The sequence below is a fragment of the Oncorhynchus mykiss genome, chromosome 9 (genome assembly GCF_057628025.1).
Source record: "Oncorhynchus mykiss isolate SJ-2025 chromosome 9, ASM5762802v1, whole genome shotgun sequence".
NCBI classification, from domain to species: domain Eukaryota; kingdom Metazoa; phylum Chordata; class Actinopteri; order Salmoniformes; family Salmonidae; genus Oncorhynchus; species Oncorhynchus mykiss.
The window spans coordinates 20406760-20421206 of NC_143030.1; the positions used below are offsets into that span (position 1 = coordinate 20406760).

Here is a 14447-nt window from a genome sequence, read left to right on the forward strand (position 1 = left end):
GACCAATGACTACTTGACCAATGACTACTTGACCAATAACAGAAAAACATGTCTAATTTCCCAAAAGTTTTATTGCTTATTTGTATTGTTTTGACGTATGTGATTATACAAAAAAATATATACAAAAGATCATGTTAAAGAAATGGTTGCTTAAAAGAAATGAAATAAAGAATGGAAAATAACTTGAGAAACTCCTGAGGAATCCTCAGATGACGTACTGTATGATGTTTCCATGGGCAACACGTGAAACAGAAGCAAGAGTTACAACAATGACATGGCAGTTTTGAGATTAAAGAACTACAATGGCTATGATTGATATGGCACACTGGCATGATTTGAACATATCAAAAGTAGACAATATGCTTCAAACACAAAAGGGAAAACTCCTGGCAGATAGGCACTTTAAAAAAAAGTTGTGTAGTAAGTGATTGGCAATCCTGGTGCTGGTATGTCATCAGTAGTACTGAGCGATTAACCAAAATGTTGGTTATTTTTTTGTTTTTTTAAAACAACTTATCGAAAGACGTTGGTTAAATGATTTGAATTCCATTTAGTTCGGTTCTTTTCTGTGAGCTCAATGTGCAGTTTCTGTAGAGATTAAATCAGATCAAGCCTGAACTGAACTGACTTGGAATGAAATAATGAAGTCATAAAGTAAAGTAATGTGAATAAATTATGGTTAATAAGTGATAAGCAGTAAAGGAGTGTCACTACCACCATGGGACTTGTATTAAATGTTTTATTCTGTGTTGTTACAGCATTCAACACACATAACGTATAGTGTATTATATAATCGAACGCAAAATCAAAAACCGTGATCATTTTTAATAATCGAACCCAAAACTGAACCGACCTGAAAAAGCACTAATCGCTCAGCACTAGTCGTCATGAAAATAGGCTGTGGCATTGCAGGGCAGTCCTCTCTACTTCTTCTCTCTCTCCATCTCACAATCCACCATCATCCTGAAAAAATAAAACAGAAACAATTATATGTGTTCATAATCACTTCTTGAAAAGGCAACCTCAGATTCAGGGTATTGTGGTTTGTGCAAGAAGAGTAATTCATATCTTGTTACCATCGTTAATGTTCAATATTTTATACATCACTGATTTGACACAGTGATTCAACAAGAGACAATGGATGTGAATATATATGCAAGCGTCCGAAATGGCATCCTATTCCCTAGGGCGCCATAGGCTCTGGTCAAAAGTAGTGCACTATATAAGGAATAGGGTGCCATTTGGGATGCACAGGGGTGGAAATAAAGGTACACAACACGGGCCTACTCTTACTGTATGTTCACTCAGCAACTACATCTCAGCTTAATCTTAAACCACCCATTGATTTATTCATTTTAGCCTGGATTTCACTGAGCTGGACTTCAATCAAATTAGGCTTATTTTTCATATTTATTTAACTAGGCAAGTCAGTTAAGAACACATTCTTATTTACAATGACGGCCTAGGAACAGTGGGTTAATTGCCTTGTTCAGGTGCAGAACGACAGATTTTTACCTTGTCAGCTCGGGGGGTTTCACCTAGCAATCTTTCGTTTACTGGACCAACGCTCTAATCACTAGGCTACCTGTGTTGGGTAATCAGATGCTACTCAGGTAATAGTAACCTTTCATGTATGCTTGTTAGAGTGGTTTCTGTTTAATTTTTTCACATGACCCTTACCCAACTATACAGACATGTTGTGCTATACTGTAAATGTTACATTTCTTATAAATGGCATTATTTTACTTCAGAACCACAACTCAACACTCCTCTACTCAAATGTTACAACAGAATTATTACTTATGCAGAAACACTGGGTCAGCCATATAATATAATTACTTCTAATGAATCAACAGTCATTTAAAATCAATTGATAATCAGATTAATTTGTTTAATTACCTCCTTGTCATCACGGCAGTCCCCACAGAAGCAGCCGATGCAGCCGTTGACCACCTGGATGCCACAGTGATACATTCAATATTTATTATTTATTTTACCTTTATTTAACCAGGTAGGCTAGTTGAGAACAAGTTCTCATTTACAACTGAGACCTGGCCAAGATAAAGCAAAGCAGTGATGCACATACAACAACACAGAGTTACACATGGAATAAACAAACGTACAGTCAATAATACAGTAGAAAAAAAGTCTATATACAGTATGTGCAAATGAGGTAGGATACTGGAGGTAAGGCAATAAATAGGCCATAGTGGCGAAATAATTACAATATAACAGTTTAACACTGGAGTGACAGATGTGCAGAAGGTGAGTGTACAAGTAGAGATACTTTGGTGCAAAGGAGCAAAAATGACATGCATCATTATGACAGTATGTCTATGCCCCAAAATGCACCTTATTCCCTTTATAGTGCACTACTTGTGACCAGGGCCTATAGAGTTCTGGTCAAAAGTAGCGCACTAGTATATAGGGAATAGGGTACCATTTGGGACATAGCCTATGTGTTCCATTCAATTCTCTGACCTGGATACCACAGAGGATGAGTTGCAGGCCCCCCAGGCCCAGCGTGATGGAGAAGAGGACCAGGTGCCACAGGGCCGCATTGGCAGGGATCACACACAGGTTCCACAGAGAGTGGTCAAACAGGTAACTGCTGTTCCCACTATAGAGGAGGGGGAGAGAGGGATGGGAGGAGGGAAGAAGAAAGGGGTGAAAAAGGACAGGGATGGATGAGAGTGGTTTTGGGATAAGAGGGAAGAGATGGAGAGTAGAGAGGAAATGCAAAAGAAGGTTAGAGCAATGATGTAGTCCAATGTGTTTTACATAGATACATTATGAACAGAGGGGAGAAAGTAAAGTATTGAGGGAAAGTAAAGATTAAGAGGCAGGTTTAGTGAAGAGAGGAGAAGTTGAAAAGATGGGCAGAGAAGAGAGATGTTATTCAGTAAGTAGCAAAAGGGAGGACAGGTTAAAACAGTGCAGACATCTGTCATTATCATAATTTCAGTAATCAGCTGTCAAACGTGATTCCCTTCAACCACAGCATTATCTTTGACTCTGACTGCCCGTGCATGTACACCACAGAAACGCCAACATCCTTCTGTTGACTATTTCTACCATAAACGTGTTGCAACTCTGTCATGATGCCATTTAGCTGTTTGATATGTTATTAACTATGTGACCTGACCAGGACAAACGACGGGCCTGGGCCTGGTTTAGTTGAGGTGATCAAGAAACATTCAGAGCCCTAGTGCTCCCAGACTGACTCTGTTTGACCACTCCCTGTGAGACCTGTGTGTGACCCCTGTCAATGCGGCCCTGTGGAACCTGGTCCTCTTCTCCATCACGCCGGGTGAGGGCAAGATGGCGCCGACAGATAAGGCAGCTCTGCTTCTAGCTCCTAAGCAACTTTGCAGTATTTAGTTTTTTTTGTGTGTTATTTCTTACATTATTAGCCCAGCAAATGTTGTGTTTTTAAATATTGCCAGAAATAACTTTTGGATATCAAAGCGGCGGTAACTCACCAGCATTAAGACCGGGAATACGACTTTCCTGGGCAATTGAACTGATTCCAGAGGCTGATCCAAAACATGCCGGCGGAGAAGAAGTATTCGGAGTGGACTTCTAGTCCGACTCAGGAGGCGTGCACATCATCCCCCGCTTCCGAGTATATTACTCAATTATGTTCAGTCTCTGGATAATAAAGTAGAAAAGCTCAGGGCGAGAATCTCCTTCCTGAGAGACATCAGGGATTGTATCATACTCTGTTTCACGGAAACATGGCTTTCTTGGGATATACTGTCTTTGTCCATACAGCCAGCTGGGTTCTCAGTACATTGGGCAGACACGAATAAAGAACTCTCGGGGAATAAGCAAGGTGGATGTGTATGTTTCATGATTAACTACTCATGGTGTGATTGTGATAACATACATAAACTCAAGTCCTTTTGTTCACCCGACCTAGAATACCTCACAATCAAATGCCAAACTTATTACCTCCCAAGAGAATTCTCTTCGGTTATAGTCACAGCTGTGTATACTCCCCCTCAAGCCGATACCACGACGGTCCTCAAAGAACTTCACTGGACTTTATGCAAACTGAAAACCACATATCCTGAGGCTGCATTTATTGTAGCTGGGGATTTTAACAAAGCAAATTTGAGGAAAACGCTACCGAAGTTCTACTAACACCATGACTGTAGCACTCGCTCTAAGAAAACATTAGACCGCTGCTACTCAGCTTTTTCCTCCCTCCCTCTGCAAATCTGACCACGACTCCATTTTGCTCCTCCCTAGCTATAGGCAGAAACTCAAACAGGAAGTTCTTCTTCTGTGTGTTTTATGGCGGCTACATCCCAAAAAGATGTGTTGCCGCCACCAACTGGACGGATTGAAACCAAAACAAGGTGAAAAGAAAATCCAATGTGGGGATTTCGAAAGACGTGATTTCATGGTTTACATTTTCATCACTTTTATAGCACATGATGTGATCTTTTCCACAACTTGGACATCTCGGCTCCTCCCTTCTGCAAACACTTGAAACATGACCAAAAGCTTTACAATGATCTCACTGCATTGGTCTTAGGATAAATGCACTGTCCCTCAGTGGCGGATTTAGGTATAGGCGACATGGGCAGCCGCCCAGGACAACATCTTGCCGGGGGTGGCACGGGGTGCCGCACCAAAACTGTGGGTCAATTAACCTTGTCGGAGTGGGCGCCCTGATTCTAGTTTGTGAGCTAGGCAGGCTAATGCCTGGGAAGGTCTCCCACTCAGAAGTACGAGATGGTGAGGTGGGCTGACTTCACGTGTCCCCACTGGAAGCCTGAGGTAGGGGGAGCGGGGTAATCTATCAATATCAGTAATCTATCAGTAATCTATCAAATAGCACACCTCTAACTTTGTACAGTACTAATGCAATTAGTAAAATCAGTCACACTACGAAATGCTACCAAATAAACCACAATTCATTAATAATACTGTGAATATATAGTTTCACAGACATATTGCTGCATTTGTTTCTGGTTTGTGTGAAATCGTAAAGAATAATATAAACCAGTCTACACACCACCAAGGTGAATTGGTTTAGTCTTGATTCTTGGTCAACAGTGTTGGGGGAAGGGTAATGTAGTCTTGACTCTTGGTTGACAGTGTTGGGGGATGGGTAATGTAGTCTTGACTATTGGTCAACAGTGTTGGGGGAAGGGTAATGTAGTCTTGACTCTTGGTTGACAGTGTTGGAGAATGGGTAATGTAGTCTTGACTCTTGGTTGACAGTAGTGGGGGATGGGTAATGTAGTCTTGACTCTTGGTCAACAGTGTTGGGGGATGGGTAATGTAGTCTTGACTCTTGGTTGACAGTGTTGGGGGATGGGTAATGTAGTCTTGACTCTTGGTTGACAGTGTTGGGGGATGGGTAATGTAGTCTTGACTCTTGGTTGACAGTGTTGGGGGATGGGTAATGTAGTCTTGACTCTTGGTTGACAGTGTTGGGGGATGGGTAATGTAGTCTTGACTCTTGGTTGACAGTGTTGGGGGATGGGTAATGTAGTCTTGACTCTTGGTTGACAGTGTTGGGGGATGGGTAATGTAGTCTTGACTATTGGTCAACAGTGTTGGGGGAAGGGTAATGTAGTCTTGACTCTTGGTTGACAGTGTTGGAGAATGGGTAATGTAGTCTTGACTCTTGGTTGACAGTAGTGGGGGATGGGTAATGTAGTCTTGACTCTTGGTCAACAGTGTTGGGGGATGGGTAATGTAGTCTTGACTCTTGGTTGACAGTGTTGGGGGATGGGTAATAAAGTCTTGACTCTTGGTTGACAGTGTTGGGGGATGGGTAATGTAGTCTTGACTCTTGGTTGACAGTGTTGGGGGATGGGTAATGTAGTCTTGACTCTTGGTTGACAGTGTTGGGGGATGGGTAATGTAGTCTTGACTCTTGGTTGACAGTGTTGGGGGATGGGTAATGTAGTCTTGACTCTTGGTTGACCGTGTTGGGGGATGGGTAATGTAGTCTTGACTCTTGGTTGACCGTGTTGGGGGATGGGTAATGTAGTCTTGACTCTTGGTTGACAGTGTTGGGGGATGGGTAATGTACTGATTCTCGATTGCCAAATCAACACAAATTGGTTTCTATTTGTCTTTGTTACTTCTTTTTGATATTTATGAGTCTTATTTTTGCATATATTTGTATATTTATATAGTAAAAAAAATGTTATGCTTATATATTTGTCTTGTTCCAAATGTCTGAATAAAAATTACAGTTATTGCAGAATGGTGCTTTTATGGGGGGTTCGCCCAGGGAGCCATACAAGCTAGAACCATCACTGCTGTCACTACACCCACAATAACATCTGCTAAACATGTGTATGTGACCAATACAATTTGATTTGATTTTGATCTGGGTTGAGGGTTGAGGTGTCTGCTACTTACCCACTAGTCTATTCTGCCATCAACTGGCTGTTGTCAATATTGCAGTTAATACCCACTTTAAGAGAGGGATGGAGGGGGGGAGAAAGCGATAGAAAGAGAGAGCAACTCACCCTGGTAGGTCCTCAAAGGGATATTCCCATTTTCCACTAGCAACCTGACATTTAGGTCCAATGGCCAGTCCCGCAGAAGAGACACTAGTGCAGTAGATAGCTCCGACCAAACCAAAAGCAGCCGAGAAGACAGAGTTCAGCATCTGTTGGAGACACACACACACTTAATATCCTCATTTTCTACCTCTCCTTCACTCACATCAGTTTCCTGAGTTTCACTTTTTTTTCTTCTTCCGAGCTGCTCCACACTGCTAACCTTATGCGTAACCCTAACCTTAAATTAAGACCAAAAAGCAACCCAAAGAAATCATGACATTTTACAATATAGCCAATATGACTTTGTGGCTGTGCTATCTATTGGAAACCCTACTCACTCTGCAACGGTTTCCGCAGCAACCATTTCCACAGCAACCCTTGCCCCCGGCCCTGATAGCCGAACAGCTGGGGCACAGCATCTGAAAAGAACACAGACAGACAGAATAACTTGAATTCTACTAAGCTGCATATCATCATCATACTTCAACTATCACAACATGCACTAAAACACAGAGAAAATATTGCTGTGAAAAAACACACTTGATTGTATGGGTACTTCTTGAGCTCTTTGCTCACGTTCCAGTATGTGTGTGAGTGTGTGCACGTGTGCGTGCCGTGAATGCTCTTATCTTCTACGCAAATATTTGTCAATCCTGAATCGATTTTCCTTCTCTCGTTCCAAAGGGCAAGGACTGACTGGGATGGATGGGACTGGGAGTAAGAGGGAGCGCTAACACACAGTACAGAACAGTAGTGGGTTGGCTCGAACCACTAGAGCTGTTCACATTTCCTCCAGGTAGTAATGAATACACTGTTAATAAAGACACACCCTGTTATCGGCCCTGAAACGTCCTTATCATCACTATTATATCACAGGGTACATAAAACAGGTTGCATAGTTTCCACTGACAAGGCTATCAACGTGGATATTCTGATAGCTGCAACATGGTAGTATCCTGACCAAAGATTTATTGGCCATGGCATATAAACGTGATGATGGAAACTGACTCTCTATCTGTTTCCCACTACTGGCATGTACTTCCCTTTGCCGAACTGGTGCAAGTGTGGCTCTGTTCAGTGTAATGTTTGAGAGAGGTATTCTTTTGATATCACAATGAATGCATCCTGAGAGTGGAGGACAAATAGAGTGGGGGAAGTAAAATAGGTTCCCCACTGTAATTAAATAGTCAACCATTAATCAGTTACTCTCCATCTGTGATAATACAGTAGAAACTGGAACCTCTTCCTCCTTTTCTGACATAATCTTTCATCTTTATTCATACCAAATCCTTCCACAATTGTACTTCTATTACTGAATATAAACATTCTGGAAATGCCTTGATCCAGCCAAAGATGTATACATTGTTACACAGGTATTTCCATGTCTTTTACAAGAGAGACATGTCCCTGTCGTCTTTGTACACTCTCAGAAAAAAGGGTTCCAAACGTGTTCGTCAGAGTGAGAACCCATTCAAGAACCCTTTTGGATTCCAGGTCAAACCCTTTTGGGTTCCATGTAGAACCAACCCTCCGTAGAACCTTTTTTTCCCCATGAGCGTACAGGTGAATGAGTGGTGTCAAGGTGTCCATCTATTCTCAGTCAATATACTCACGAATATTCCCCCTCCGATGAGGCCGCCCATGAGCCAGACCTGCAGGGAGACATGACTGCTGTCCTGCTGCTTTCCGTCGGGGAAGAACAGGAGGATGTTGGAGATGATGCAGGCGAACGCCGAGGGCAACAGGATCAGGCCCACCAGACGAGAACACTTCCCAGTGCAACACATACTGTCTTTACTCCGTCACCAGATAGCTCAGTGATACTGCAGTTAGGGTATGACAGAGACCGAGACAGTGGAGGGTAGACCCAGACTAAAGAAGAGATGGTAGATAGAAAAGAGGAGGGGAAAAGACTTCACGGTCAAGACAGACTGACACACACAGCAGGAGGAAGAAGAGGCTGAGATGACAGGGCTGTTGTTGGTCTCAGGAGCCACTGTGTCCAGTATATTCCACTGTGCTGGACAATAAATCGTCTCTTTCTCTTCAGCCCTTCAGTTCTTCGTGTAGACCCCTGGAAGCGGAACACAGGTCCCTTGCCGGCTTGTGGAATGGAACTAAACAGAACAGAACAAAATCAGGAGTCAATTCTAGAATTGCCCTTTGATACCTGCCCATGTGTGTACTCTGGCTGTTGGTATCAGTGACATTTATGGTTTGTTAACACAGAGAGGGGGGTTGGTGGACTGGCCGGGGGATTCTGTCTCTCCCTCAGTGAACGGAGGATGATCAATCTCACAGGGATGTGTAGGGGAAAGCACAAGCACACCAACAACGACACAGAGGAGAAGATAGCAAAAGTCACATTAGAATGCTAGAATCCTAACTAACTTAATCTGCCTGACAGGTTACATCAATGGAAACTAGTCACCTTTAGGATTTTCATTTTATGGCTGTTGTATCAATTGACGTGTTTGATTAGTGTTCTCAGTGATGTGATAGTGGTAGGGCTTTATTACTGAGTGTCATAGTGCAGGGTAATAATGACGCCGACCATTTCTCACATGTTGGGACTCTTTGTACTTACATCCAGCTGTGGACTGGACCAGGGAGCTCTCCTTTAGCTGGAAAGGCTGTCTTGAGTGTGGCCCCCATATGGGATATCCAATACACTGACCTTCTCTGACATTCACTGTATATTACAGTGATGTTACGGTGAATGACAGTGGACATCAGACAGGTATGAGTGCAGGCATGTTAAAAATCACAAACAGTACAGGATGAATACGGTGGGACAGCTGAGGGAGGAAGTCACCAAATCATGAACTAATTGCTCGAGAAACTGACACAAGGCAGAGCTTCGCTAACATTTGCCAGCTAGCTAACGTTAGCCACTTAGCCACCTAGCTAAAATTCACAACATGATTTGCAAATTGGTAACATATAATACGAATTGCAATTCGTAACATATCCTATGAAATTGGTGATGGACATCCACAAATTCATACATACCATACGAAATGTAACATATCATACTAAATGGAGTGTTAATTAATCAGGCTAAAACCTACGTGATCAACCGTGTATTATGACCCTGTGAGCAGTGAATTTGCATGTTTGTACAATTGCGTTTCATTGGGCTAGGCCCGGTTTGCAGTGAAGTGGATGTTGAACCTTGGATGTTGAGTTCTCCTTAACCGCATACCTCTTTAGTATGTGTAGTGTCACTTTTTAGCAATGGTGGGAAAAGTACCCAATTGTCATACTTGAGTAAAAGTAAAGATAGAAAATAGAAAATATAAAAGTGAAAGTCACCCAGCAAATTACTACTTGAGTACATTTACATTTTAGTAATTTAGCAGATGCTCCCATCCAGAACGACTTACAGTTAGTGCATTCATCTTAAGATAACTAGGTGGGACAACCACATATCACAGGCATAGCAGGTGCAAGTGCTGGTTAGGTGGTGGGGCGGGGGTCGAGGTGAGGAGGAGCATTATTTAAGATACTGAAGAGGTTGGGTTTCAGATGTTTTCGAAAGATGGGTAGGGATTCTGCTGCAATAGCTTCAGGGGGAAGCTGGTTCCACCATTGGGGTGCCAGGACAGATATGAGCTTGGACTGGGCTGAGCGGGACCTGCCCTCCCGTAGGGGTGGCAGGGCCAAGAGACCTGAGGTGGCAGAACGGAGTGCTCAGGTTGGGGTGTAGGGTTTGAGCATAGCCTGAAGGTAGGGAGGGGCAGTTCCTCTTACTGCTCCGCAGGTAAGCACCATGGTCTTGTAGTGGATGCGAGCTTCAACTGGAAGCCAGTGGAGCGTGAGCAGCTCTAATTTCCCACAGTTCTATTAACGATGGTGAGTGCAGGTGTTTGCCTGGCGTTAGCAAAGGACCGGTGTCACTGTATCTATCTAGTAATAACAATAACGAAGCTATATACAGGGGGTACCAGTACCGAGACAATGTGCGCGGGAACAGGTTAGTCGAGGTAATATGTACAGTTGAAGTGGGAAGTTTACATACACTTAGGTTGGAGTCATTAAAACTTGTTTTTCAACCACTCCACAAATTTCTTGTTAACAAACTATAGTTTTGGCAAGTCGGTTAGGACATCTACTTTGTGCATGACACAAGTAATTTTTCCAACAATTGTTTACAGACAGATTATTTCACTTATAATTAACTGTATCACAATTCCAGTGGGTCAGAAGTGTACATACACTAAGTTGACTGTGCTTTTAAACAGATTGGAAAATTCCAGACAATGATGTCATGGCTTTAGAAGCTTCTGAAAGGCTAATTGACATCATTTGAGTCAATTGGAGGTGTACCTGTGGAAGTATTTCAAGGCCTACCTTCAAACTCAGTACCTCTTTGCTTGACATCATGAGAAAATCAAAAGAAATCAGCCCAAAAATTCTAGACCTCCACAAGTCTGGTTCATCCTTGGGAGCAATTTCCAAAACACCTTAAGGTACCACGTTCATCGTACAAACAATAGTACGCAAGTATAAACACCATGGGCCCACGCAGCCGTCATACCGCTCAGGAAGGGATGAACGTACTTTGGTGCGAAAAGTGCAAATCAATCCCAGAACAACAGCAAAGGACCTTGTGAAGATGCTGGAGGAAGCAGGTACAAAAGTATCTATATCCACAGTAAACAACATAACCTGAAAGGAAGAAGCCACTACTCCAAAACCGCCATAAAAAAAAACAGACTACGGTTTGTTACTGCACATGGGAACAAAGATCATAATTTTGGAGAAATGTCCTCTGGTCTGATGAAACAAAAATAGAACTGTTTGGCCATAATGACCATCGTTATGTTTGGAGGAAAAATGGAGAGGCTTGCAAGCTGAAGAACATCATCCCAACCGTGAAGGACAGGGGTGGCAGTGTCATGTTGTGAGGGTGCTTTGCTGCAGGAGGGACTGGTGCACTTCACAAAATAGATGGCATCATGAGGCAGGAAAATTATGTGGATATATTGAAGCAACATCTCCAAGACATCAGTCAGGAAGTTAAAGCTTGGTTGCAAATGGGTCTTCCAAATGGACAATGACCCTAAGCATACTTCCAAAGTTGTGTCAAAATGGCTTAAGGACAACAAAGTAAAGATATTGCAGTGGCCATCACAAAGCTCTGACCTCAATCCCAAAGAAAATGTGTGGGCAGAACTGAAAAAGCGTGTGCGAGCAAGGAGGCCTTCAAACCTGACTCAGGTACACCAGCTCTGTCAGGAGGAATGGGACAAAATTCACCCAACTTATTGAGGGAAGCTTGTGGAAGGCTACCCGAAACATTTGACCCAAGTTAAACAATTTAAAGGCAATGCTACCAAATACTAAACTTCTGACCCACTGGGAATGTGATGAAAGAAATAAAAGATGAAATAAATCATTCTCTCTACTATTATTCTAAAATGTCACATTCTTATAATAAAGTGGTGATCCTAACTGACCTAAGACAAGGGAATGTTACTGGGATTAAATGTCAGGAATTGTGAAAAACTGAGTTTAAATGTAGTTGGCTAAGGTGTATGTAAACTTCCGACTTCAACTGTAGGTAAGTGTAAAGTGACTATGCATAGTAAATAAGCAGTGAGTAGCAGCAGTAAAAACAGGGGTCAATGCAAACAGTCCGGTTAGCCATTTGATTAATTAACTGTTTAGCAGGCTTATGGCTTGGGGGTAGAAGCTGTTAAGGACCCTTTCTTACATAAACTTGGCACTCTGATACCGCTTTCCGTGCACTAGCAGAGAGAACAGTCTATGACCTGGCTGGAGTCTGAGAATTTTTAGGGCCTTCCTCTGACACCGCCTGGTATAGAGATCCTGGATGCCAGGAAGCTTGGCCCCAGGGATGTACTGGGACGTACGCAGTCCAGTGGAGGCTGTTGAGGGGAGGACGGCTCATAATAATGTCTGAAATGGAGCGAATGGAATCAAACACATTATTCAGCTCCAGCCAAGGTTCCACCAACCTCCTGTGGTATGCACTACCCTCTGTAGGGTCTTACAATCGGATGCCGAGCAGTTGCCATACCAAGCTGTGATGTAACCAGGATGCTCTTGATGGGAGAGTTAAGGTGGTGTTGGCGGGGTGCATTCTACTGGGATTGGTATTCTGTAGGGGAATAGAGATTTAAAAATAGTGGGAAGTCTTTCGGCAATACAGGGCAGGGTTTTAATAGTAGATATCGATTTGAGGGGTACATTTCTTCGAATAACTATTGCACCATCGACACCCAAAGAAAGGAGGGAAACGCTTACCAACTGGATGCTATTTTTATGATAAACAGACAGATTTTTATGGGGGAGATGACTGTGGGTAATCTCGGAGATACAATTTGGTTGATATTTATATAGTGGCGCATGCAAATTATCCCGGGTTCACCTGGGGAAACAGCAGGGGCGAGAGGAGCCACATAGATTGTGTTTGTCAGGTGTGGACTCTGCACGCGTCACTCCGGTATTCTATACTGACCACAGTTGCCTGTCTCTCTTTCTGCCTTAAATAATGACAATACCTTGTGTAAAGACCCTGAATTAATCTCTAACTTTGTGAATTCTTTCTATGAAAATCTGTAAAAATCTCATTTTAATGGGATTGAATGTCAACATTTTATGAAACATGTCCATTGTCATGTTCCAATTATTTCTGATGAGTTCACGTCCATATGGAAAGATGAGTTTTTTAATAGTAGATATTAGATTAGAAATGCTCTTAAATCTATGAAGAAAGGCAAAGCACCTGGAACAGATGGTATTTCTGTATAATTGTATTTACACTTTTGGGAACATTTAGAGGGTCCAGTATTCAACATGTTCCAAGAATGCCTAGCTAAGGGTGAGATGATTACTACCATGAAACAAGGGGATATTACCTTAATACCAAAACCTGATAAAGATCGCTTTTTCATAGATCATTTGAGACCTACTACATTATTAAATACAGATTATAAATGGTTAACTTTAGCATATGCCAATAGACTTATATTGGGCCTAAACCATCTTATTAATGAATTGGTTTCATGAAAGGTCGCCACATCAGCTGTAACATTAGGTTAGTTTTAGAATTGATTGATTAAGATGATTCAATTGACTCCAACGTATTTATTTTATTCCTCGACTTTTGTAAATCATTTGATACAATAGAACACCAATTCCTTATAGATTCGCTGTACACGTTTGGTTTTGGGACTATAGCTTTGTCTCTGTTATCAATATGTTTTATAAAGATATTCATATTTATATTATGATTAATCGTAACACATCTCAAATATTTCAAATTCATCGTAGTGTACGCCAGGGTTGCCCTATTTCAGATGTCTTATTCGTTTTAGTTGTAGAATTACTATCTATTAGCATTTTAAACAACCCTGAATTAAAAGGTATTCCAATATTTGGAAAATAAATATAAATATTTCAGTTAGCAGACGATACCGCTCTGTTTCTAAAAGACAAGGATCAAGTTGCTATTGCACTTAATATCATCAAATTATTCTCTTCAGCTTCTGGTCTGGAACAGAATTGAAATAAATGCGAAATATTATCCATACGTAAATCAAATGACCAATCTATTGAGAATATTCCAGTGAAAGACAATGTGACATATTTAGGGGTGTACATGGCGAAAAAACATATTGTCCGTCAACATCTCAATTTCTCTCGGATTCAAGAAAAGAAAAATCCATATTTAACCTCTCTATTATTGGAAGGGTTATATTGTCCAAAGCAGAGGTTCTGTCACATTTTGTCTACCCTGCTCTATCCTATTTGTAGCTGATCAAACCAGCAAGGATACCAACAAAACTTTCCTACACTTTATATGGAAAAATAAACAACGCAAATTTAAGGAGTCTGTAATATGAAACCAAAGAGCTGATGGTGGGCTTGAAGTACTAGATT

At 41.8% G+C, this 14447-nt stretch overlaps 1 protein-coding gene across 1 annotated transcript; it reads right to left on the minus strand.

Moving 5' to 3' along the window:
- Positions 1-53: 53 nt before the first annotated feature.
- tm4sf5 (transmembrane 4 L six family member 5) lies at positions 54-8448 on the minus strand. The gene is made up of 6 exons (XM_021614960.3): positions 8150-8448; positions 6875-6955; positions 6501-6643; positions 2482-2620; positions 1900-1953; positions 54-963 (listed from the first exon to the last, which is right to left on the minus strand). Exons 1-6 carry the CDS (start codon positions 8321-8323, stop codon positions 946-948), a joined length of 609 nt encoding a protein of 202 aa, XP_021470635.2. The 5' UTR covers positions 8324-8448; the 3' UTR covers positions 54-945.
- Between the last annotated feature and the right edge of the window lie 5999 nt (positions 8449-14447).